Raw genomic sequence first — 21,840 nt, forward strand, 5'->3', positions numbered from 1 at the left:
GTGGTATATACACACACACAAACACACACACACACACACACACACACACACACAATGGAATACTACTCAGCCATAAAAAAGAATGAAATAATGCCATTTGCAGCAACATGGATGGACCTAGAGATTATCATACTAAGTGAAGTCAGAAAGAGAAAGACAAATAGCATATGATACCACTTATATGTGGAATCTAAACTATGATACAAATGAGCTTATTTACAAAACAGAAACAGACTCACAGACATAGAAAATAAACTTATGGTTACCAAAGGGGAAAGGGATTGGGGGGAGAGGGATAAATTAGGAGTTTGGGATTAACACATACATACTACTATAATGTAAAATAAACAACAAGGACCTACTGTATAGCACAGGGAACTATATTCAATATCTTGTAATAAGCCATAATGGAAAAGAATCTGAAAAAGTGAATATATACAGTGTATAAAAAGTGTATACAAGCACACACACACACACGCTCATATATATAACTGAATCACTTTGCTGTATACCAGAAACTAACATAACATTGTAAAGCAATTACACTTCAATCAAAAAAACAAAAACAAACAAACAAGAAAACCCCACTACTCTCAGTGTTCCTTTCCTCCCCAAAGCCCTTCACTGGAAATCCAGTACCAGAAGGTTAAGATTGGAGCTTAAGATTCCCCTAGGTCCTCTGTGCCATGCCTTCCGTCTAAGCTGAACTGGTTGAAAGTTAGTCTCCAGCCCTCCACTGTCCTTCACACCCAGGTCTATGCTTCTCTTTTTTAAAATTTATTTATTTATTTATTTATTTATTTTTGGCTGCATTGGGTCTTTGTTGCTGTGCGCGGGCTTTCCCTGGTTGTGGCGAGCGGGGGCTACTCTTTGTTGTGGTGCTCGGGCTTCTCACTGCGGTGGCTTCTCGTTGCGGAGCATGGGCTCTGGGCGTGCAGGCTTCAGTAGTTGTGGCACAGGCTCAGTAGTTGTAGCGCATGGGCTTACTTGCTCAGTGGCATGTGGGATCTTCCCGGACCAGGGCTCGAACCCGTGTCCCCTGCATTGGCAGGTGGATTCTTAACCACTGCACCACCAGGGAAGCCCTCTATGTTTTTCTTGTCACTGAACTTTGGTTCGTTCAGTCCCCTCTGCCTGGAATGCCCTTTCCCCTCCTCTTTCCCCAGTAAATTGCTACTTGTGCTTTAAAGACTCCTCCTCCTCCTTCAGGAAGCCTTACCTGATTACCCTGCCTGGGTGCTCCCCTAATCTCCATTGCTATGCCTATCCCTGCACTCAGAACACTGTGTTCTAATATCATGGGTGTGCCTGTCTCCTCCACTAGACCATGAGATGACAGAGGACAGGGACTGTGGCCGACCTACCTCTGTGTGCCTCAAGAAATGTGTGTGGAATGAATGAGTGAGAAATAGGAGAGAGGAAGAAAGGGCTCTTGTTGTTCTGTTCTTCAATCCCAGGAAGAAAAGGGTCTGCATACACTCACTAAGGAAAAAGCCAGAAGGAGGGTAAAGCCAGGTTGATGGTCCCACTACAAGAATAAAAGCAGGGGCTTCCCTGGTGGCTCAGTGGTTAACAATCCGCCTGCCAATGCAAGGGACACGGGTTCGAGTCCTAGTCCAGGAAGATCCCACATGCCATGGAACAGCCCATGCGCCACAACTACTCATCCTGTGCTCTAGACCCTGTGAGCCACAACTACTGAGCCCACATGCCACAATTACTGAAGCCCGTGCATCTAGAGCCCACGCTCCGCAACAAGAGAAGCCACGACATGAGAAGCCCGCGCACTGCAATGAAGAGTAGCCCCCGCTCACCGCAACTAGAAAAAGCCTGCACACAGCAACGAAGACCCAACACAGCCAAAAATAAATAAACAAACAAATAAATAATTTTTTAAAATAAAAGCGGAGGGCTCGGGTCTTCTTATTGGCCTTTCTCTTACCATCACAAGGAGCCCCAGAACCATGTCCCCTGAGCCTCTGTAAGCTTTCCTAAGCTGAGTGACTTCTGTGTTGTAGTTTCCCTGTAGTAACAAAGAGTCGCGCTTTCAGCATTAAGGGCCCATAGGCCTGTCTTCAGGACAGCAAGAAAGATGCAGCTGGGGAGTCATCTCACAGTGTTGGAAAGAGGAAATCCCTAGGTAAGGCCCTGGATGGTTGGAGCTTCAAAGGGGAAAGGTCCTAGGGCCTGTGACTAGGAAGAAAAAGGAGAGCTTAGGGAATTGATCTGGACCAGAGAAATGTCTATTAGGTTTAAAAACAGGTCCCAGAAGATCTTGCATGGGGAGTTGTTTTACCAAATGTCGAAGAGTTTGGGCCTGTTGTCAAACCTGGAAAGAATGTCTTAAGACCTGGCAGTGGCTAAGGGGATTAGCTCTGCCTTGGAAGAAAGGCAAAAGTGGGAGGGACTCCGTCCCTTCAGAAAAGTATTCCAAAAATCAGAGCCCATAAGTTTTATTTTACATGCCAACTCTAATCAGTTGGTAGGAGCTTTCAGGACTGACAAATTGAGGAGTCTAAAGCCATCACAAGACTCAGTGAAAGAAAGAAGGAAAGAAGGAAGGAAGGAAGGGCACTGTGATTGATTAATCATGTCTGCCATGGGTTCACGTAAGGAGGTAATAGGAAAGGACCTGGGAATCAAAAAGGAATATAAAAGAGGGGCTCCTGAAATGTATTTTTGAATGACTTAAATCTGGCAGGGCATGTACCTGAGTGGAAATATGGGTTTTGTCATTAGACAGAGCTGACTTTGAATCCTGGTTCTGCCTCATTTCTTACTGTGTAATCTTCGGCAACTTACAAAACCCAGTCTGTAAAATGGGATTGTTTTGCAGGTTAAATTAAATAATTTATTACAATGATAAGGAGACACATAGTAATTTCTATTAGCGAGGCATTGTTCTAAGACCTTTATATGTATATTAATTAATTTGATTCTCACAACAACCCTATAAGGTTATTCTTCTCAGTTTACTGATGAGGAAACTGAAGTCCAGGGAGGTTAAGAGACCTGCCAAGAAGCTCTGTGATTTCACGGTATTCTCTAAGACTTGACCCTGAAGTTCACATGGGCATAAAATACATTTAATAGGGCTTCCCTGGTGGCGCAGTGGTTGAGAGTCCGCCTGCCGATGCAGGGGACGTGGGTTCGTGCCCCGGTCTGGGAGGATCCCACATGCCGTGGAGCGGCTGGGCCCTTGAGCCATGGCCGCTGAGCCTGCGCGTCTGGAGCCTGTGCTCCACAACGGGAGAGGTCACAGCAGTGAGAGGCCCGCGTAACGCAAAAAAAAAAAATACATTTAATAGAGCTCTTCAACTTAAACCAGGCAGACTACAGAGTTATGAACAGGACAGGAGCATGGGTTCACTTGAAGAAAAGAGAAAGAAGGACAAAACCAGGACTTAGGAATTTGGCCTCCAACAAAACACCTCTGGCCTTTTTACTTTTTGCTGGAACATCAAAGGCTTACTCCTGATCCACCAAAATAAGCAGGGTGGGGATGTCTTCAGTTTGCGGACGACCCATCCTGCTTTCTCCTGTGATGGATTGAGGCATTCTTTCACAACATGGCTTTAGACCAGGTGCTGACAAACTACAGCCAGATCCTGCCCATCACCGTTTTTTAAAAATACAGTTTTGTGGGAACATAGCCAGGCTTATTCTTTGATGGTGCTGTTTGATGTTTTTTCCATGGCCATTTCCACACTACTTCCGCATAACTGAGTCGTCACGATGGAGACCATCTGGCCTGCAGAGCCACCTACCTGGCCCTTTGCAGGGAATGTTTGCTGATCCCTGCTGCCCACCACCTTAGGCCAGACTTTCTACATATCAATATGGCATGCGTGATCAATCATCTGTCCTTAACCAGGGAAGGGAGAACAAGATGTCCCCTTGGGTGTTTGCCAGGAAAGGTATGAAGGTAGGATGTCCATGAGAGGAACCAGGGTGAAAACACATGTGGTCAGGATAGGATATTGCAGGGACTTCCCTGGCGGTCCAGTGGTTAAGACTCCGCTTCTACTGCAGGGGGTGCGGGTTTGATCCCTGGTCGGGGAACTAAGATCCCACATGCCACATGGCATGGCCAAAAAATAAATAAATTTTAAAAAAGAATAGGATATTGCAGAGTGCCGATGTTAATCTATATGATGTGATAAAATGGCTCTGTGTCAACTGGGAATCACAGTGTTAAAAAACAAACTTCAACAAACTTAAGCAGATTTCTCATCTGCAGCAGCGGTCCCCAACCTTTTTGGCACCAGGGACCAGTGTGGTGGAAGACAATTTTTCCACAGACGGTGGGGGGAAGGCTGCGGGGGGGACGGTTCAGGCGGTAATGCGAGCGATGCGGGGCGGTGAGGGGCGGCAGATGAAGCTTTGCTTGAGCTCGCCCGCTGCTCACCGCCTGCTGTGCGGCCCGGTTCGTAACAGCCGCGGAGCGGTATCAGTCTGAGCCCCGAGGGTTGGAGACCCCTGTTCTGCGGGACTTCTCAGGACCTTTAAAATGCCATCATGCCTTGAGAGTGCTGAGAGGGGGATATGGCTCACAGAACGTATTTTCCCCACGGGACTATCTTCTTTGGAACATTCTTTGGCAGACGCTGAAATAAAAGAAATCTTTAGAATCATGCCCCCTGGGAACTAGGAATGAAAATGGTGAGGGCTGTGGCTTGCTGAGCATGTCTTTCTCTCAGCAAGGGAAGAAGCAGGAGAACTAAAGAGAGCCAGAGTGGAAAAAAAGGAGAGGTGTTTGAAGAGAAGAAGGAAGGAAGCAGAACCCTGGAGAGACAACTTGGACAGATGTGAGGAACACTGGACGACTGGACTATGGGAGGGAACAATGTGTCAAAAGCAGGGCTGTGGCCCAGTGCAGGGTGTGTGGTCACCTTCACCATCACCGTTGTCATCATCAGCACCACCAGAGAAGCTGACCTCCCCTGAGGCCTCACTACTCTGCAGATCCTGCATTATGTCCTTTAGACACATGATGTCGCTTAATTCCCATTTTACAGATGAAGAGATAGAGTCACCCAGAGTCAAAGTTTATAAAGCTTATAAGTGGCAGCGCACAGACTCTGTGAGTCGGACCCCAGAGCCCATGTTCCCACCACTGCCCTGCACTGCTCTACTGAGTTAGATGGAAGCCTGGAATTCCATTATGCAGCACGCAAAGGATACTGTACACAAATGCAACACCAAAACATTCAGAGGAAAAGACAAAACAAACCAATGTCACTTTGGATATTTGGCTGCACGGGCCAAACAGCTAGAGGACTGACTTTTTTCCACAGCACATTCAGATGTTTGGATATCATATTTTCTTCCTCTCTCTCTTCTTACTCTTTTATTAACTATCCCTTCTTAACTTATGTCATAAATTATATATCAGGCTTAGCCAAAGTATTACGCTTGCTCATAAAGTGAACAAAAGAAGACATTTTTTTGAAAGTTAAAAAGCATTTTCAACTCGACCGTTATGACTACCATATTTACAATAAGCCTCATTTAGATTTCATACAACTGCCAGTTCTTTGGGGGGGGGACTGGGGCCCTCAGAATAGCTTCCTAGGACAGGTTCTGAAAACATGAATCACAGCTCAATTAAATCTTCTGTGGCTCAGAAACATACCAGCGTTAAATGCTAGCATTTATACAGTCCTAGCTAACAGATGATTTCCACGCTTAAAATATGATGAAAATAGTAAGTAAATCACACTATTTGGGGGTAGGGGGACGGACATAAACCCAGGTCTGGAAAAGCAGTCCAGGATGTGAAAAACTTGCACATTGAATATTTTGGATTTGCAGCGATGGCAAAAAAAAAAAAAGAAGAAGAAGATGCCGCTAGCATGCTACAAACAGCTGGAGCGCCTGAAGGTGGTTTGCGTGGGACAGTCCACCTCTGATTTACTTTCTTGCATCTACAGCAAAATAACGGACAGCTGCCAGCAGGCCAGGGTGAAACAGAAAGGCCGTCACCCTGCTGTAAATGTCTGTTTACCTGGTGGGTGGTGAGGGCAGGGCTCCTTCGTCCAGAAGAGCTGCAGGGCAGAGCATTCAAATGGTGGCTGGCCCTGGGATGATGCCCTTCACGCTGCTTCAGCTGCTTCTACGATCCCACTGGAAATCTCAAAGGGCCGGAGAGCCTCAAGGCCAATATTCCGTTTCCAAGACAGTCTTCCTCCCCCACTGCACCTCCCTTGCTTGTGCAGACTCTGGAGCAGCTCGGGTTTCTTCCACCCCTGTTCCAGGCAGCTGGGAATCTAGGCGTTGGGCTGGCTGAGTGATGTGGCCCCTGAAACCACTTCCAGATGGGCTTGGCGGGTCAGACTTCCTCTCGCAGCCTCCTCCGGCAGCCTGCAAATCATTTCAAAAACAAGGCTGCTCTGGAGGAAAACATTCCAAACTGGAGAAAAGCAGATGCTTGGAGGGTGAATTTCCACCACACATTGGGTCTAAGGTAAACTTTGAGAGGGCAGAAGTGAAAAAATTAAGTTCATACTGATTTTAAGAATATCTTTCCTGGCCACTAGCTTCTCCTAAAATGCCCTAGTCATTAAAATGCCGTTGTCCCCAAATCAAAGCCCAGATAAAAACTGTGGTCTCCCTTCGACCAAGGCAATGATAGTGACGGAAATTTCAAGATGGTGTGTTTTGTGACTGAACATGGGAAGGAATCAGGCAGTGAATCAACCCCACCCAGCTCTGTGCTGTTCTGTGTTCCTGCCATTGATTCTCAGAAATCCAGGAAATGGTGCCAGCACTTTGCCTGGGATCATGGAATTTATTTAGCAATGGCCTCTCTCCCTCATTCCTATAAAGAAATGAGTCTGCCTCTGCTCACTGCCACCTTCTAAAGTGGTATTGCCCAACAGAAATATAATGCAAGCCACATTGTCATTGAAAATTTTCTAGTAGTCACTTTAAGAAAAGTACAAAGAGGTAAAATTAATTTTAATGATAAAATTTACTTAACATAATATATACAAAAACATTATTTCAACATGTGATTGGTATAAAACTTATTAACAAGACATTTTACACTTTTTGTTTTGTATGAAGCCTTTGAAATCTGGTGTGTATTTTACACCTGCAACACATCTCAATTCCCAAACTAAACTTCATCAGAAACAATTGATATGTATTTAGATTTGATAAAATTTACAGTTTAAAAAATAGATTCACGGGCTTCCCTGGTGGCGCAGTGGTTGAGAGTCCGCCTGCCGATGCAGGGGACACGGGTTCGTGACCCGGTCCGGGAAGATCCCACGTGCCGCGGAGCGGCTGGGCCCATGAGCCATGGCCGCTGACCCTGTGTGTCCAGAGCCTGTGTTCCGCAAGGGGAGAGGCCACAACACTGAGAGGCCTGCGTACCGCAAAAAAAAAAAAAAAAATAGATTCACATATTCAGGTTGCTCCAACATACTTCAAAATTTTCCAATAACTGAATCGTGAATCAGTTTTTCAATTTAAATTGATTAAAACTAAATAAAATTTAAAATTTGGTTCCTCAGGACTTCCCTGGTGGCGCAGTGGTTAAGAATCTGCCTTCCAATGCAGAGGACGTGGGTTCGATCCCTGGTCAGGGAACTAGATCCCACATGCATGCTGCAACTAAGAGTTCGCATGCCACAACTAAGGAGCCCACCAGCCTCAACTAAGGAGCACACGTGCCACAACTAAAGGAGCCAGTGAACCGCAACTAAGGAGCCAGCAAGCCGCAACTAAGGAGCCTGCCTGCCACAACTGAGACCCAGTGCAACCAAAAATAAAAAATAAATAAAACAAAATTTAAAAAAAAGAAATTGTTTGTTTAAAAACAAATAAATAAATAAAATGCAGTTTTTCAGTGGCACTAGTCTTTTTTTTTTTTTTTTTTTGGCTGCGTTGGGTCTTTGTTGCTGCAAGTGGGCTTTCTCCAGTTGTGGCGAGCAGGGGCTACTTTCATTGCAGTGTGGGCTTCTCATTTCAGTGGCTTCTCTTGTTTCAGAGCACAGGCTCTAGGCTCGCGGGCTTCAGTAGTTGCAGCATGCGGGCTCAGCAGTTGTGGCTTGCGGGCTTAGCAGTTGTGGCTTGCAGGCTTAGTTGCTCCAAGGCATGTGGGATCTTCCCAGCCCAGGGCTCAAACCCGTGTCCCATTCATTGGCAGGAGGATTCTTAACCACTGCACCACCAGAGAAGCCCCTCCTTTATTTCTGCTGGGCCATGTGCTGAGCTGCAAGAGGCTTACTGTCTATGACCTATATTTCCAAATTGGATGCACAGATTCTCCCCTGGGGAAGAAATGAGAATAGAAAGAGATGTAGGATATAAGGGGCACCCTAAGTGTAGTGGCTACCAGCTTGGGCTCTGGAGACAGACCGACAGACCTAGGTGTTAGCTCAGATGTTACACTTACACATTCCTGAAAATCTCACCTTCAGTTTCCTCATCTGTAAGGTGAGGAAGCTTCCTGTGAGGGTTAAAAGACCTCATGCATGTAATGCAGCCAGTAAGGGCTCAGAACATGGAAGTGATTATTATTGTTGTTGCATGAAGACACCCCAAGGTATAAACAAGAGAAAGAAATTGTAACAGTAAGCAATCAGTAACTTTTTTCAAAAAGCCCAAATGAGTTATATGCTGTTTCAAACACTGGTAGCCTGGTACAACTTAATAACTTCTCTGCTTCTTCCCTTCAAATAGAAACACTCTGTCATTTGAGGTGGCAACTGTCCAGTTAAAAATACTCACCTCCTCAGAGGTCCTGAAGCTAGAGCGGCACGTGAGCAGAAGCTGGCTGGCTGTGACTTCCTAGAAAGCTACTGTTTTCCTGGCAAAGAGCTGTCTGGTGCCTTTTGCCCTTTCCTCCTGTCTGAAACCCAACCTTGGTGCCTGGAGGTGGAGTCGCCATCTCTCAGCCCTGTGGATGAAAGGCCCACCCCGTGCTGCTGCATATGGTCCCACGGGCTGTGCGCAGAGACCGCTGTGGTGAGTCAGTCAGGGTCCCGGCAGGACACAGATGGCCCACCCCAGTAAGCTAATGGTGGAGACTCTTAAAACAGGCACTATTTGAAAAGGTGTAGTCAGTGTTAGGGAAACTTGGTTACGAATTGATGCTATAGGGCTTCCCTGGTGGCACAGTGGTTGAGAGTCCGCCTGCCGATGCAGGGGACATGGGTTCGTGCCCCAGTCTGGGAAGATCCCACATGCCGCAGAGCGGCTGGGCCTGTGAGCCATGGCCGCTGAGCCTGTGCGTCCGGAGCCTGTGCTTTGCAACGGGAGAGGCCGCAGAGGTGAGAGGCCTGCGTACCAGAAAAAAAAAAAAATTGATGCTATAGCACCAGGAGTGGGAGGAAGCAGCCGCAGGGGAGGGCTGCCCAAGAGGAGCGCCCTCTGTTCACCCCCACGAAAGGGACTAGGAGGTACATTACCCCAACCTTACAATCTCCTGTTGGTGGTGCCTCCCATTGGCCAAACCCAGCTGGAAGTCAGAGACCTGGAGACGTCAGGTGATATAGTACATTTAGGTCAGCCTCACGGCACTGAACAAGTTAAAGAAGAGTAGAGAATAGATCTTCATAAGCAAATGGAAACTATCCATGCCCCGGCGCTGGGTGACTCAGCAGCCCTGCACATGTTAAGTGAGGAGGGCAGAGCAAGAACACAGGAGAAGCCTCAGTCCCGATGGCACCAGGAGTCACCAGAGCAGCCTGAGCTGACTACTTACGGAGCATCTAACCGTGTGAGGAAAATAAACCTGGATGCAGTTAAGTTACTTTGCTTAGGTTTCGGTTATCTGCCTGAACACAGTCCTATGTGATCTATATGCATTTTCGATTTGTGCTATCATTAGTCAACACAATGTATATCTGAGTCATTATTATTCCATGTTTATTTCTTATTAGTTGAAAGCCAAATGTTCATCATTTCTTACCCAATGGGCCTGCCTTGGCTGAGTGTATTACTTTGTAGATAAGTAGGTAAGATAAACTCTATTAAGGCTGATAAATGTGACTGGAAGGAAGGGAAGCAGCATTGTGTAGCAGCAGTGAATCACTGCATTGGGTCAGGCTGACAAGCCTCTATTTATTGCCTCTGTCTCCCAGGGCTGGGCTCCAGGATCATCCACATGGGGCAGGAAATACAACTATGGGGGCCTCAATTCCCTCTCTTTGGCTGGTGGGGCTCAGTGATGGGTCATCTCCTTGTCCAGAGCTTAGCTGCTCTGGCTCTTGCCTGCTACCCCCTGAGCTGCAGCAATCGCTCCTGCACCTGACTCTCTGCACACAGGGTCCCTTTCTCCCACGTGAGATGACTGCTTTTCCTCCCTGGCTTTTGTGCCAGCTCCTTCCTCTGGTAATTGGTGTAGGCTCTACCTGGCCTGGGGTCCTGCCTCGTTCTGGCCAGCTGCCCTCTCCAGGCCTTGGCCGCAGCTCTCGCCATGGCTGGAGCCCTGTGATCTGGGAGCAGACCTCTCAGACACCATCTGCTTCCTCCGTCTCAGGAACAGTGCCTGCCTAGGCTCTCTGCTGTTGAGCTCTGCCTACCTGCTGGCACTCCTCAAAAGCCCTTCTCAGACTGCTGCCAATAAGCCCTTGGCCTGAGTTCTCAACTGAGATTAAGGCATCCGTTGGACACGGCCATTTTACACTCCTGGCTGAAAACACTGCACTGTCTGCCACCTCCCAGCACCAGCCCCTCCCTCTCGGACTGACTCCTCAGTGGCCCGTAGCTCAGGAGGGGTAGAAACAGTAGTAATATAATGAAAATGACAGAAGTTAAACAATCTATGACTTACTAAATGCTAACCACGTGCTAGGCATTTCATAAGCGCAGCACTGTCCTTGCTCTGCGTGGCATCAGCACCAATTTCAGTCACCACAGTGTAGTTTAATAACATCAGTCCCCCTACAACACAGTTCAAATCTGTTACCACAGTATATCAACTGAGTAATTGGATAATTACTAACTTTGCTGCTAGCTTTTCAGTCCACAAAATTACTACGCTGATAACAGAGCCACATCAATGATGAGTGACCAATCGTGTCACTTCTTTGACAGTCTGTCCTTGATTGGTCACTGGATAGCTGTTATTCGGCTTATGTACAGACAGCAAAGCATGTAGTTGTGTTGCTTCGTTAATTCCCAGTGAGAAACCCATGTGACATCTACAAAAATGGATAATAGAATTGGCCAACAAAGAGAAACGTTAGCAAAGAAACAAAAAATGATAATAGTGGGAGTGACATTCAAATCAAAGGTAAATGAAGTTAGAGAAGAAATTAGTTGGCCGTGGGATGATACTGTTGCTATTCAACTCTAGCTATGCAGCCAGAAAAATCTAGTAAGGGTGATTTTACGAACATAAATAAGGAAAGTGGTTGTGATGAGAGGGATGGAGATGTTCCAGAGGAAATGACATGGGCAAAAAAATTCATATTAGAGGAACTCTCAAAGGTTATTTAATGATGTTAAAAGTGCAAAGGATAAAATATGGGAAGCTGATCCAAACTTAGAAAGGAGTATGACCATTTTCCAAGGCACAGAAAAGATGCTCACTCCTTACAGTAAGTTATATGGCAAGAAGGTTAAACACTGCTCAGCTGCTCTTGGTAAGTTTTATACCAAAACCAAAACCAAAACAAACCCTAAATATTTAATTTTCATCTTCAATATGTCCAATGTTTTAAATTACAGTAGAACAAACAAACATTAAGTTTACTATTAAGTCTACTATTTTTTTCATTTCTTTAGATTTAAAACTAACAGTAAGAGAACTTTAATTTTTTTTTTTTTTTTTTTTTTTTTTTTTGCGGTACGCGGGCCTCTCACTGTTGTGGCCCCTACCACTGCGGAGCACAGGCTCCGGACGCGCAGGCTCAGCGGCCATGGCTCACGGGCCCAGCCGCTCCGCGGCATGTGGGATCTTCCCGGACCGGGGCACAAACCCGTGTCCCCTGCATCGGCAGACAGACTCTCAACCACTGCGCCACCAGGGAAGCCCGAGAACTTTAAATATTTTGACAAAAATTTTTAAAGATCATGAACAAAACAACTGTAATTTTTCCCATTAGTAATTAAGATCGCTTTGCAGGGTTTCAGCTTCCATGGCCATTTTCACAGAACTGCACTCTCATGCAAAGCAAGGACAGCCTGTACTTTGCATATATTATCTCAGTTGATCTTCAAAATAACCTTAAGAAATAGATGCTATTACAATCCCCATTTTATAGACAAAGCATCTGAAGCTCAAAAAAATAAATAATTTGACCAAGACCACATAGCTAGTAAACGGCTATGCCTGTTGAATTCTAAATCCCGTGATCTTAACCTCTATGCTATACTAAGATTCCAGGTAAATGATGGTGTTTGATATGGGGGAGCGGGAGTGAAGGAGAGAAAGTGGTGACAGATGAAGGCATCTTCTCCAATGTAACTTCAAAAGGCTAGAGCAGTGCTGTCCAATGAGCTTTCTGTTTTTTAATATATTTTTATAGAATATAAACAATTATATAATCTATGCAATAGACATATATTCAACCCCAGTCCATGTGTAAATCTTCATGTACTTCTGAATCCATCTTTTCTTGATCCTCTAGGATCTTGCTCAGTCAGGTTTCAACCTGCCCTGAGACAGGCCTACTTGGTTAACTCACCAATTCTCATTTCCAACCTTCTTCTCCCTTGCCTGCTTCTCATTACTGAGGCTAAAAACAAACAAACAAAAACACTTTCCTAGACTCCTATAGCCACCCTCCTGCAAGAAGACCCCCACGGTCTGCTCTTCTCTTCTTTCTTTGTGATAGAACCTTGACTATTACCCGAGCACTTGGCCATTCTAAATAAAAACTACATTTCACAAACTTCCTTCAACTAGCTGTGGCTTTGTGACTAAATACTGGCATATGGGATGTAAGCAGAAATACCATGTACAATTCCAGAATGTGTTCTGGAGAGGGGAACATTCCTTTCCCCTACTCTTTCCTGCTGGCTGGAGTGTAGATGCAATAGCTAGGGCTGGAGCAGCCATCTTGGATCATGAGCTGGAAGGACGAATTCCAATCTACAAAGTCTACAAATTCCTGAAGATGTGGTGAAATAGAGCTGCCATGCTGGCTTTGGACTGCCATTTCCAAAGTTCATTTAGATGGGAGAAACATAAACTTTTAAAGCCTATTTCTGTCACTATAGCTAATGTAATCTTAATATACCAAATGTCCCAGTTCTGGCCAGTGAAACCTAAGAGCAAGTATGCTGGGTGGCTTCTGGGCAAGATGCTTTTCCTCCCTGTAAAATGAAAGCCCTATTTCCCCATCCTGGCTGTCCTCCTGCTTCATGCCTTTGGGCATGGTTGTATGGGGACACAATGTCCAAAGGTACAACGACCTTCTTTTGACCATAAAGGAAAAGTCAAGAGAAATTCAGAACTGCTACCTGGAACCGTAACACCACTGAACTGCCAAATTAACCCTAGACCTACCTACCCCGGATTTCTTGTGCAAGATAATTAAGTGCCTTATCATTTAGCCACACTGTGTCGGATATTCTGCTACTTGTAACAAAAAGCATTTCCAAATGACATATTCTTTTGCTATGATTTAAATGTTTGTGTCCCCCTCCAAATTCATATGTTGAAATCCTCACCCCCAAGGTGATGGTGTTAGGAGGTAGGGTCTTTGGTATTTTGGTGCTTAGGTCATAAGAGTGGAGCCCTCATGAATGGGATTAACGCCCTTATAAGAGACCCCAGAGAGCTCCTTCATCCCTTTCACCAGGTAAGGATACAGTGAGAAGTCAACAGTCTGAAACCTACAAGAGTATCTTCAGCAGAATCTGACCATGCTGGCACCCTGATCTTGGACTTTCAGTCTCCAGAACTGTGAGAAGTAAATTTTGGTTGTTTATAAACCACCCAGCCTCTAGTATTGTGTTACAGCAGCCTAAGCAGACTAAGACATCTCTATTGCTTCTTCAGTCTTACCTTTTCAACTGGATCCTTCCTCTGAGCCCACAGTCATGTTCAAGTCTCATCCTTGGAAAAGAATGAGAAGAGCTTGCTCTGTACACAGCCATTTCTCCCCTCCAGCCACTGTTTTTTCTTTCCTTCTGGGGGCAAGTGTCTGTAAAAAGTAGGCTATACATGTTATCTGTGCGATAACATGTTATTCATTCTTCGATCTTCTGTGGCTTCCCTCCTCCCACTCCACTGAGTATTTTAATCTAGGCCATTAATAACCTCTTAGTTTGCAGACGTTGCTTCTTTGTCTTTTTCTTATCCGACCTCTCTATGGCTCTTGGCTTTGATAACCACTTCCACTCTGTGAAAGCCCCTTAGCCTGTGGCTTCTTTGACATCGCCCTCACCCAGTTCCCTTTTGACTTCTCTCGCTATTCGTTCCCCATTTCGTTCATGAGAGCCTCCTGCTGTCTTTACCTCTTTAAAGTTGGTTTCTTCAGGGCGCTATTCTGCCTCATTCTTCTCTTCCCTTTCTACACTCACCTCCTAGGTGGTAACTTCCATTCTTAAAGTTTCAAAGATTGAAGGTAGCTTTCCTGAGAATTGGGGACCTAATCTAGACTCCTCACTTAAGCAGCGTTGAGTCCAAGGTGCTCTGGTAAAATATCTTTCCCATTGGATTAAGCATCCTGTCATGTATTGAACTGTGTCCCCCCCAAAAACAGATATGTTTAAGTTCTAACTTGTGATTGTGACCTTATTTGAACATAAGGCCTTCGCAGATGTAAACAAGTTAAGGTGAGGCCATTAGGTGGGCCCTCATCTGATATGACTGGTGAACTTATAAGAAGAGAAGAAACACAGACACACAGGGACAACACCATATGATGATGGAGGCAGAGGTTGGAGTGATGCTGCTACAAGCCACGGAAGGCCTAGGATTGACGGTCACCACCAGAAGCCAGAAAGAGGCAAGGAAGTATTCTTCCCTACAGGTTTCAGAGGGATCATGTCCCTGATTTCAGATTTCTACACTCTAGAACTGTGAGACAACAAATTTCTGTTGTTTCAATCCACCTGGTTTGTGGTACTTTGTTACAGCAGTCTTAGGAAACTAATACAGACCTCCACCACTGTCCTGAAGCTCCTTATCTAAGCAACCAGTTATCACTTGTAATCTCCTTTGTCTTAACATTTTGCCTTCATCTCTCCCTTAGTTCAGAGATTTTCAGACTTTCGAATATCATACACCAGTTTTGATTTTTTTTTAATTTGAATATCAACATTGGGTTTGCAACTTTTAATTTTACCCTTAGTCTTTTGCTATAAGGACATTAAAAAAAACAAAACAAAACAAAAAAAACTACCACCCACTTACAGTATCAGTCATAAAAGTTAGGACATTTTAACACTAAACTCTCAGAATAAAATATAATTCTTTAAATAAAGTATTTAAAGTTTTATGAAAAACTCATGGCTCTACCCCAACTTTTCCAGTATTGTTTCAGATACCTAAAAACTTTATAACTGAAACATTTAAGAGCCCGTGTTATGTATGTGACCAAGAAAAATATCAGTACATAAATATTCATAGCTTTCTTTCTGTTTCCAGCCACCTTCCTATTCCAATTCCAAATTCTCTTTGACCATATTATGAAACTGGGGAATTAATCAGTGACAGGAAGAACTTGAAAAGCAGGAGCTGGAAAGAATAGTAAGAATTCCTTTTTAAAAGGGAGAGAATTACCTCTCAAAAGGCAGTTTAGATGAACGAGAAGGTGGGAGAGGCATGGTTAGGTTTGAGGGAATTGGGGGAGGAGAAATGAGCTAGGCATATGAGAGAAATTGAAAGTAGTAAGATGAGGGAAATGAAATTTTAGGAAATTTGGCCTACATTATGTGTATTCCCTCTTTGATACCGTCTTTAGAGTGTGAGGTAGGGATTTAAATTGCTTTCATTCCCCGCCCCGACCTCTGCCGCTGGACTTGTATCTCTTTGAGTGTGATTCTGTGTAGGACCAGATCACAAAGCAGCCCGGACTTAACAGGGTTACTTATGACTGTATTCACAGTAAGTATGGTATAGTGGTTAGGGGTTGGGGCTCTGGAATCAGAAGCTCTGCGTTTGAATACTGGCCCTAATTCTGCTGTGTGCCCATGAGAAAATTACTTTACTTTTCTGTGCCTCATTTCCCCATCCACGAAAGGGAAATAACAGTACCCACTTCACTGGATTGTTAGGAGAATCACAAATTAATTCATATAAGGCAAGGAGGACAGTGCTTGTCAATGAAAGACCCTCAAATGTTAGATAGTAATAAAAGATAAATCTATATATAACCTCCCGCCTGCTTAAACAAAACAAAACAACTTTCGCGGCTCACCGTTCCTAAACTTCTTGGCATGTCACCCTCCAAATCTGATCTGCCTGACTTGCCTTTGCAGGCTTAGCTCCGACATTCCCTCCGGTGTTCCCAGCCGCGAGTGGCACGCAGCGCTCGCGGCCTCTCCACCAGGGTCCAGACTGCCCCCCTCCCCCAGCCTTCAGGGGCATCCTCTACGCCCAGGCGCTCTGCGCGCAGTCACGCCCTCGGCGGAGATGGACTTCCCTCTCCTCTCCCCGCGCTCCTGGCACTTCAAAACCTCTACGAGAGCTTTTCCCTTGCTGTGTTGTCATTGTTTAAAGCATCTGTCCCCAACCATTTTGGCACCAGGGACGGGCTTAGTGGAAGCCAATTTTTCCACGGAATGGGGGGCGGGAATAGTTCAGGCGAAGAGGAAGCCTCGCTCACCTCCTGCTCAGCCCCTGCTGTGTGGCCCCTTTCCTAACAGGCCCGGACAGGTTGCGGTCTGCGGCCTGGGGGTTGGGGACCCCTGTTTTAAAAGGTCTGACTCGCCCTTACATCCTAGATGCTCAAAGTGGCCGTAAAGGAAAACGCTGTATCTTCTCCCGCAATTAAAAAACTGGAGGCTCTAGATGGGGAGGGGAGACTGGTCGGTAGGAAATTTCCTTCCACCCTAAAATCCCTTGTCCAGGGTGCCAACACCAGCCACGTCACCCGGGGGGGGTGGGGCTCCCTTGCCAGGACCCCCTCTGCTCCCCGCAGCCCTCCATCCTCACCCTGGACGCCCGCGGTCACGTGACCATCACCCTCCTCCGTGGGGTTCCCCTCCTCCCGCGTGCACAGCTGGAGGCGGGTCCCAGCCCTCCTCCCGGAGCAGCGGCGCCGGAGCAGGCGCGGTGCATTGTGGACAGAGGGGCGGGGGTTGGGAAGATGGCGGCTCCCAGCCTCCTCAACTGGAGGCGGGTTTCCTCCTTCACGGGGCCGGTCCCCCGCGCCCGGCACGGACACCGCGCGGTGGCCATCCGGGAGCTGATGATCATCTTTGGAGGGGGCAACGAGGGCATCGCCGACGAGCTGCACGTCTACAACACGGGTAGGCGCGGCGGCGGTTCTTCGGCCCCGCCTGTGGGAGCCGCGGAGGGGGAGGGGAGACGAGGCGGCGGCCGCGGCCCTGACAGCTGTCACCGCCGGGTCACTGCCTCCTCCGGCGGGCGGCGGGGAGCGAGTCTCGGCCGGGCGGCCCCAATCCCGCAGCGTCCCGGGCCGTAGCTCCGTTTTTCCGGGATTGCCGGGGCGGAACCGGCCCCCGTGCGGGGCGCGCCGGCCCTCGGGCAGGCGGTCCCGGACCCCCCCGCCCCAGCCCTGCTGGCGGACGTAGGCGAGAGAGACTGTTTCCATCCGCCTGGGCCTCTTCCCGAAGTCTCGCCCACTCCGGGGCCCCGAGATCCCTCCCTGTCAAAACCCACCTCCAAACCAGAGCTCCTCCGGGCCTTTCCCGTCTTTGCCTGCATGCCTTCTTTAGGAGGAAGAGAATATAGGGGAGATGAGGAGGGAAAACGAGAGGCCTTCTGGTACTTTCACCCCAAATACAGCCCCGTACCTGGCAGTTGTTAGTCAAGATTCTTACCCCGTTGGTAGCCCTCTTCACTGGCGGGGAAGTGGCTCGTGGGTGATACCGGCGCCTGTCTGCATGGTTGGGTGTGTGTGCCCAAGCTCAGCCGTTCAGCGCTCGGGGAGGACTGTCGCCTTGAGCGCCGCTGCACATCAGAAATGCCCCCGGCCGCGGAGGCCCTGACTTTGAGTACCTCCGTGGAACAGAAAGGAGGTTGCAATTTCATTTTTCCCACTTGTAAATGCGCCAGCAGTCCTAAGGAAGCTGTTTTCTTGGTGTAAGGCTAATTAATGAGTTTGAAGTCTATGTCGTGATCAATAACTTTTCTTTGACCAAACAACTTAATCGTAGTGGTCATTTAGAAATTAATAAAATGGTGGAGTAGGGGAAACTTTATTTTTTCACCTTCTCCTCCTCCTGGCACCCCAGCATTAAAAAGTTAGTCGACAATTTGGTAGACTGTAAAAACCTTGGGTGTGGAATAAGTTAGACCTGGTTTGAATTTTGCTCTGCCAGTTGCTCAAGGATCAACCCTAAAGTTACTGAACCTAAGTGTCAGAGTTTTCACTTGTAAAATAGAGAGGATGATGCTCCCCAAGTAGGGTTTTTGTTGAGAAATTAAGTGATATAGATCAGGGTTTTCAACAGCAGCATGATTGACATTTGAACCGGATAATTTTGTTTGTTTTAGGGGCTGCCCTATATCCCCAGCCTTTTACCCACTAGTTGCCAGTAACACCCTCCTCCTGCAGTTCTGACAACTGAAATTTTTTTGTTTGTCCCTGGGTGGGCAAGATCATTCCCAATTAAGAACCACTGATATAAATGATTCATATAAAAGTACATACTCATAGTTTGTGATAACTGTTTATTATAATTGGTTTTAATTTTATTTTGGCAACTAGTTACAAATCAGTGGTTCCTGCCAGCTGTTAGAGGAGACATCCCTCCAGGCTGTGCTGCCCATGGATTTGTCTGTGATGGTACCAGAATATTAGTATTTGGGGGAATGGTTGAATACGGAAGATACAGCAATGAGTTATATGAGTTACAAGTAAGTATATTTCAAATTTATTATCTCAACCTGAAATTTTAATGATATTGCTCATAATTCTTTGAAAGATTGCAAAATGTTTCATTAACATGCTTAAAATAGTGTGAGCTTTTTTTTTTTTTTTTTTTTGCCCTCGCCGTGTGGCATGTGGGATGTGGGATCTTAGTTCCCTGACCAGGGATCAAACCCGTGTCCCCTGCATTGGGAGCGCGGAGTCTTATCTGCTGGACCACCAGGGAAGTCCCAAAGCCAAAGTTTCTAGTGTAAGTCTTTTTCCAATACCCAGTGCAACATTTGTAACATTAAGATACCTGTTACTTAGTCTCAGTTGTACAAGTTATATGTTTGAGCTTTTGTATCTTAGCGCAGTCTTTCTTTAACTTTAGCCTGCAGCAGAAGCACCTGGAGGGTTTGTGAAAACACAGATTGCTGGGCCCCGCCCTTAGAGTTTCTGAATCAGTATTCTCTACAGAGAATTTGCATTCCTTCTGAGTTTCCACCTGCTCCTGCTGGTCTCCAGACCGTACGTTTTTGAAAACTTCTGCCTTAGTTACAGAAATTGTTACCCTCACGCTAATAATCACTTTTTTCCCCTTTCTGGCAGTACATACAAAAGGGGTAACAGTTTCAAATAGCCTTTCTAGATTTTACTCTCTAATAAACCAGACGCAGAGCCCTCTGTGACAGCCCTAACTGACTTTTATTCCTGAACTGTATATTCCCACTTCTGTGATCATAAGGATATCTGGTAGTTGGCAGATGTAGGTGAATTATGCCTATTTACAAGCAGTCCATTTAAAAATTTTTTCAAAAATAATTTTAGATAAAGAAAGCATCCATGGCTAGAGAATAAGTTTTGGAGTTTGGTTTGTTAAGTGATCTTTATGATGGAGTTCCCTGGTGGTCCAGTGGTTAAGACTCCGCACTTCCACTGCAGGGGGCACAGGTTCGATCCCTGTTTGGGGAACTAAGATCTCACATGCCATGCAGCGACCAAGAAAAAAAAAAACTTTTTAATGAGCTTTATGTTTATTTAAAGGTTAAAATATATACCATCCATGGATTACCTAATTTCAAAAAGTGAGAGTACATAAATTACATTTAATCTTAAAGCTATAAATAATGTTGAATTTTTCATTTGGAAAATATTTTATAACTGTTAGTGTTTATTATTATAAGCTTAGTTTGCCATTGTGGAAAGCTGTGAATATGGAAGATTAGACTGAATTTCTATTGGAACACTCATTTTAATTCCTGAAGTTATCTGGTTAACTTGTCATTTGTCCCAAAAGTAGCTTATTGAAGTCTTCTGATCGGATTCAGATTAAAATGTATTGGTATGATGTTACACTATTGACAATATAGGAGCACTTTCCTGATTTTGTCTGAGAGTATTTATGCTCTTTTTTAGGCAAGTCGTTGGTTATGGAAAAAAGTGAAACCGTATCCTCCTTCTTCTGGTTTACCTCCTTGTCCTCGGCTGGGACATAGCTTCTCTTTATATGGTAACAAATGCTATTTGTTTGGTGGCCTGGCAAATGAAAGTGAAGATTCAAACAATAATGTTCCCAGGTATGCCAACACTTTTTCAGACCAAATGTTTATTTTACGATTTAGATTAAGAACGTTTCATTTCTTCCATCTTTAATTATCAGAAGTGATGAAGCTTAGCCATTTTCAATTAAACCTAACAGTGAACAAATTTGTGTCCATTTTGTGTTTTCCTTAGTCCCTGGAGTATATCTGTTTTCAAAACTGCCTTTTCCGATCAGAAATCATCTTATTAAATTGATATTAATATAACTGCTTGTGGCAATATATTTGTATATGTTGAGCCATAATGAATTTTAGTTGTCATAAGTGATAATGAAAAGTAATAAATGGATATTTTCAAATTACATTTCTCTGAGAGTTAGTGACAAAAATCTGAATATAGAATGAAGGCTATCATTTCCATTTTTCTCATAGGAAGCTGTTAAGAGTGGTTCACACAAGCAAGTACTTTCAGGACCAATTCTCTCCTCCTTTTTCCGAACAGAATTAATCACTGCCTCTTTTCTTTTTGCATAATGTTTTGATCACATGGTCATTATAGCATTCAGGATTTGGAGGTTTAGAATCCAAAAGGCTGTTTTCTGATTCACTGCTTACCGTGTATGTGTCCTTTAGTGGAAGTAATCTAAGCCTGTTTTCCTTCACTGTGAAATGGGAGTGATTAAATACCTACCTTTCAGTGTCATTGTGATTGCTAAATAAGATTATTGGAATAATTTTCAAAGGACTTTCAAGTTGCCATCAGCAATATCAGTAGTTGTCATCGCCATTATAATGTGTCTTTTTACCTACATTAGACTGATAATAGAGTTAGCTTTTTTTTTCCTCCAGACTTTAAAAAATAACATATACTAAAACTACATGGAAAAATTGGAAACTGGAGAAAAGGAAAAGAATTTATACCACCACACTAATCCAGATACTTTTACTTTTAGCCCATGTCTTTTTTTCATTTTCCATTAAACAATTTTTTTTTAGGTACAGACTTGTAAAATCCTTCAAGAAACTAAAAAGTATACGAAGTTCTTTCTCATAGCATCACTGTTCCCCAGTATAGGCAAGAACACATAATTCAGTTTGATGTGTATCTTTTGGAACCTTTTTCATGTAACACATTGTATTAGCTTTTGTTGTGTTAAGGGTAAGCTTCTCAAGTTTATGCTGCTAGAGGGAATAACTAGATACACGTGATACTTTTTAAAACCTTGATTAAAGCTAGCACATTCATTTCTGTTGACATTCCATTGGTCAGAGCAAGCCCTAAAGCCAAGACCTGAGTCATGATGCAAGGATACATGTTCTGCTTTCTGGGAGAGGGGACTTGGGAACCT

General features: G+C 45.0%; 2 protein-coding genes across 13 annotated transcripts in view; one reads left to right on the forward strand and one right to left on the reverse strand.

Annotated features, from left to right (window-relative positions):
• The window catches only part of GLT8D2 (glycosyltransferase 8 domain containing 2), a 59,211-nt gene extending 41,067 nt beyond the window's left edge, over window positions 1-18,144 (reverse strand). For 4 of the 8 annotated variants that reach the window (XM_049694704.1, XM_049694708.1, XM_049694709.1 and 1 more), the window contains exons 1-3: window positions 17,066-17,185; window positions 13,970-14,108; window positions 6,008-6,363 (exon numbers count right to left, since the gene is read on the reverse strand). The gene's annotated coding sequence lies outside the window, so the exon portion shown is untranslated. Of the gene's footprint in view, window positions 1-6,007; window positions 6,364-10,786; window positions 10,897-13,969; window positions 14,109-16,328; window positions 17,013-17,065; window positions 17,186-17,755; window positions 17,816-17,889 lie in introns of those variants that run through there. The other 4 variants (XM_004269445.3, XM_049694707.1, XM_049694706.1 and 1 more) reach the window with 4 other exon arrangements.
• HCFC2 (host cell factor C2) overlaps window positions 17,186-21,840 on the forward strand; it is a 46,665-nt gene continuing 42,010 nt past the window's right edge. For all 5 annotated transcript variants that reach the window (XR_007470239.1, XM_033427592.2, XM_033427595.2 and 2 more), the window contains exons 1-3: window positions 17,186-17,382; window positions 18,807-18,955; window positions 20,367-20,527. Coding sequence is in view for 4 of the 5 variants with exons in the window: in XM_033427592.2 (XP_033283483.1) it covers window positions 17,220-17,382; window positions 18,807-18,955; window positions 20,367-20,527 (473 nt within the window). In the remaining variant the exon portion in view is untranslated. The remainder of the gene's footprint in view (window positions 17,383-18,806; window positions 18,956-20,366; window positions 20,528-21,840) is intronic.

The sequence above is a fragment of the Orcinus orca genome, chromosome 11 (genome assembly GCF_937001465.1).
Source record: "Orcinus orca chromosome 11, mOrcOrc1.1, whole genome shotgun sequence".
NCBI lineage: Eukaryota > Metazoa > Chordata > Mammalia > Artiodactyla > Delphinidae > Orcinus > Orcinus orca.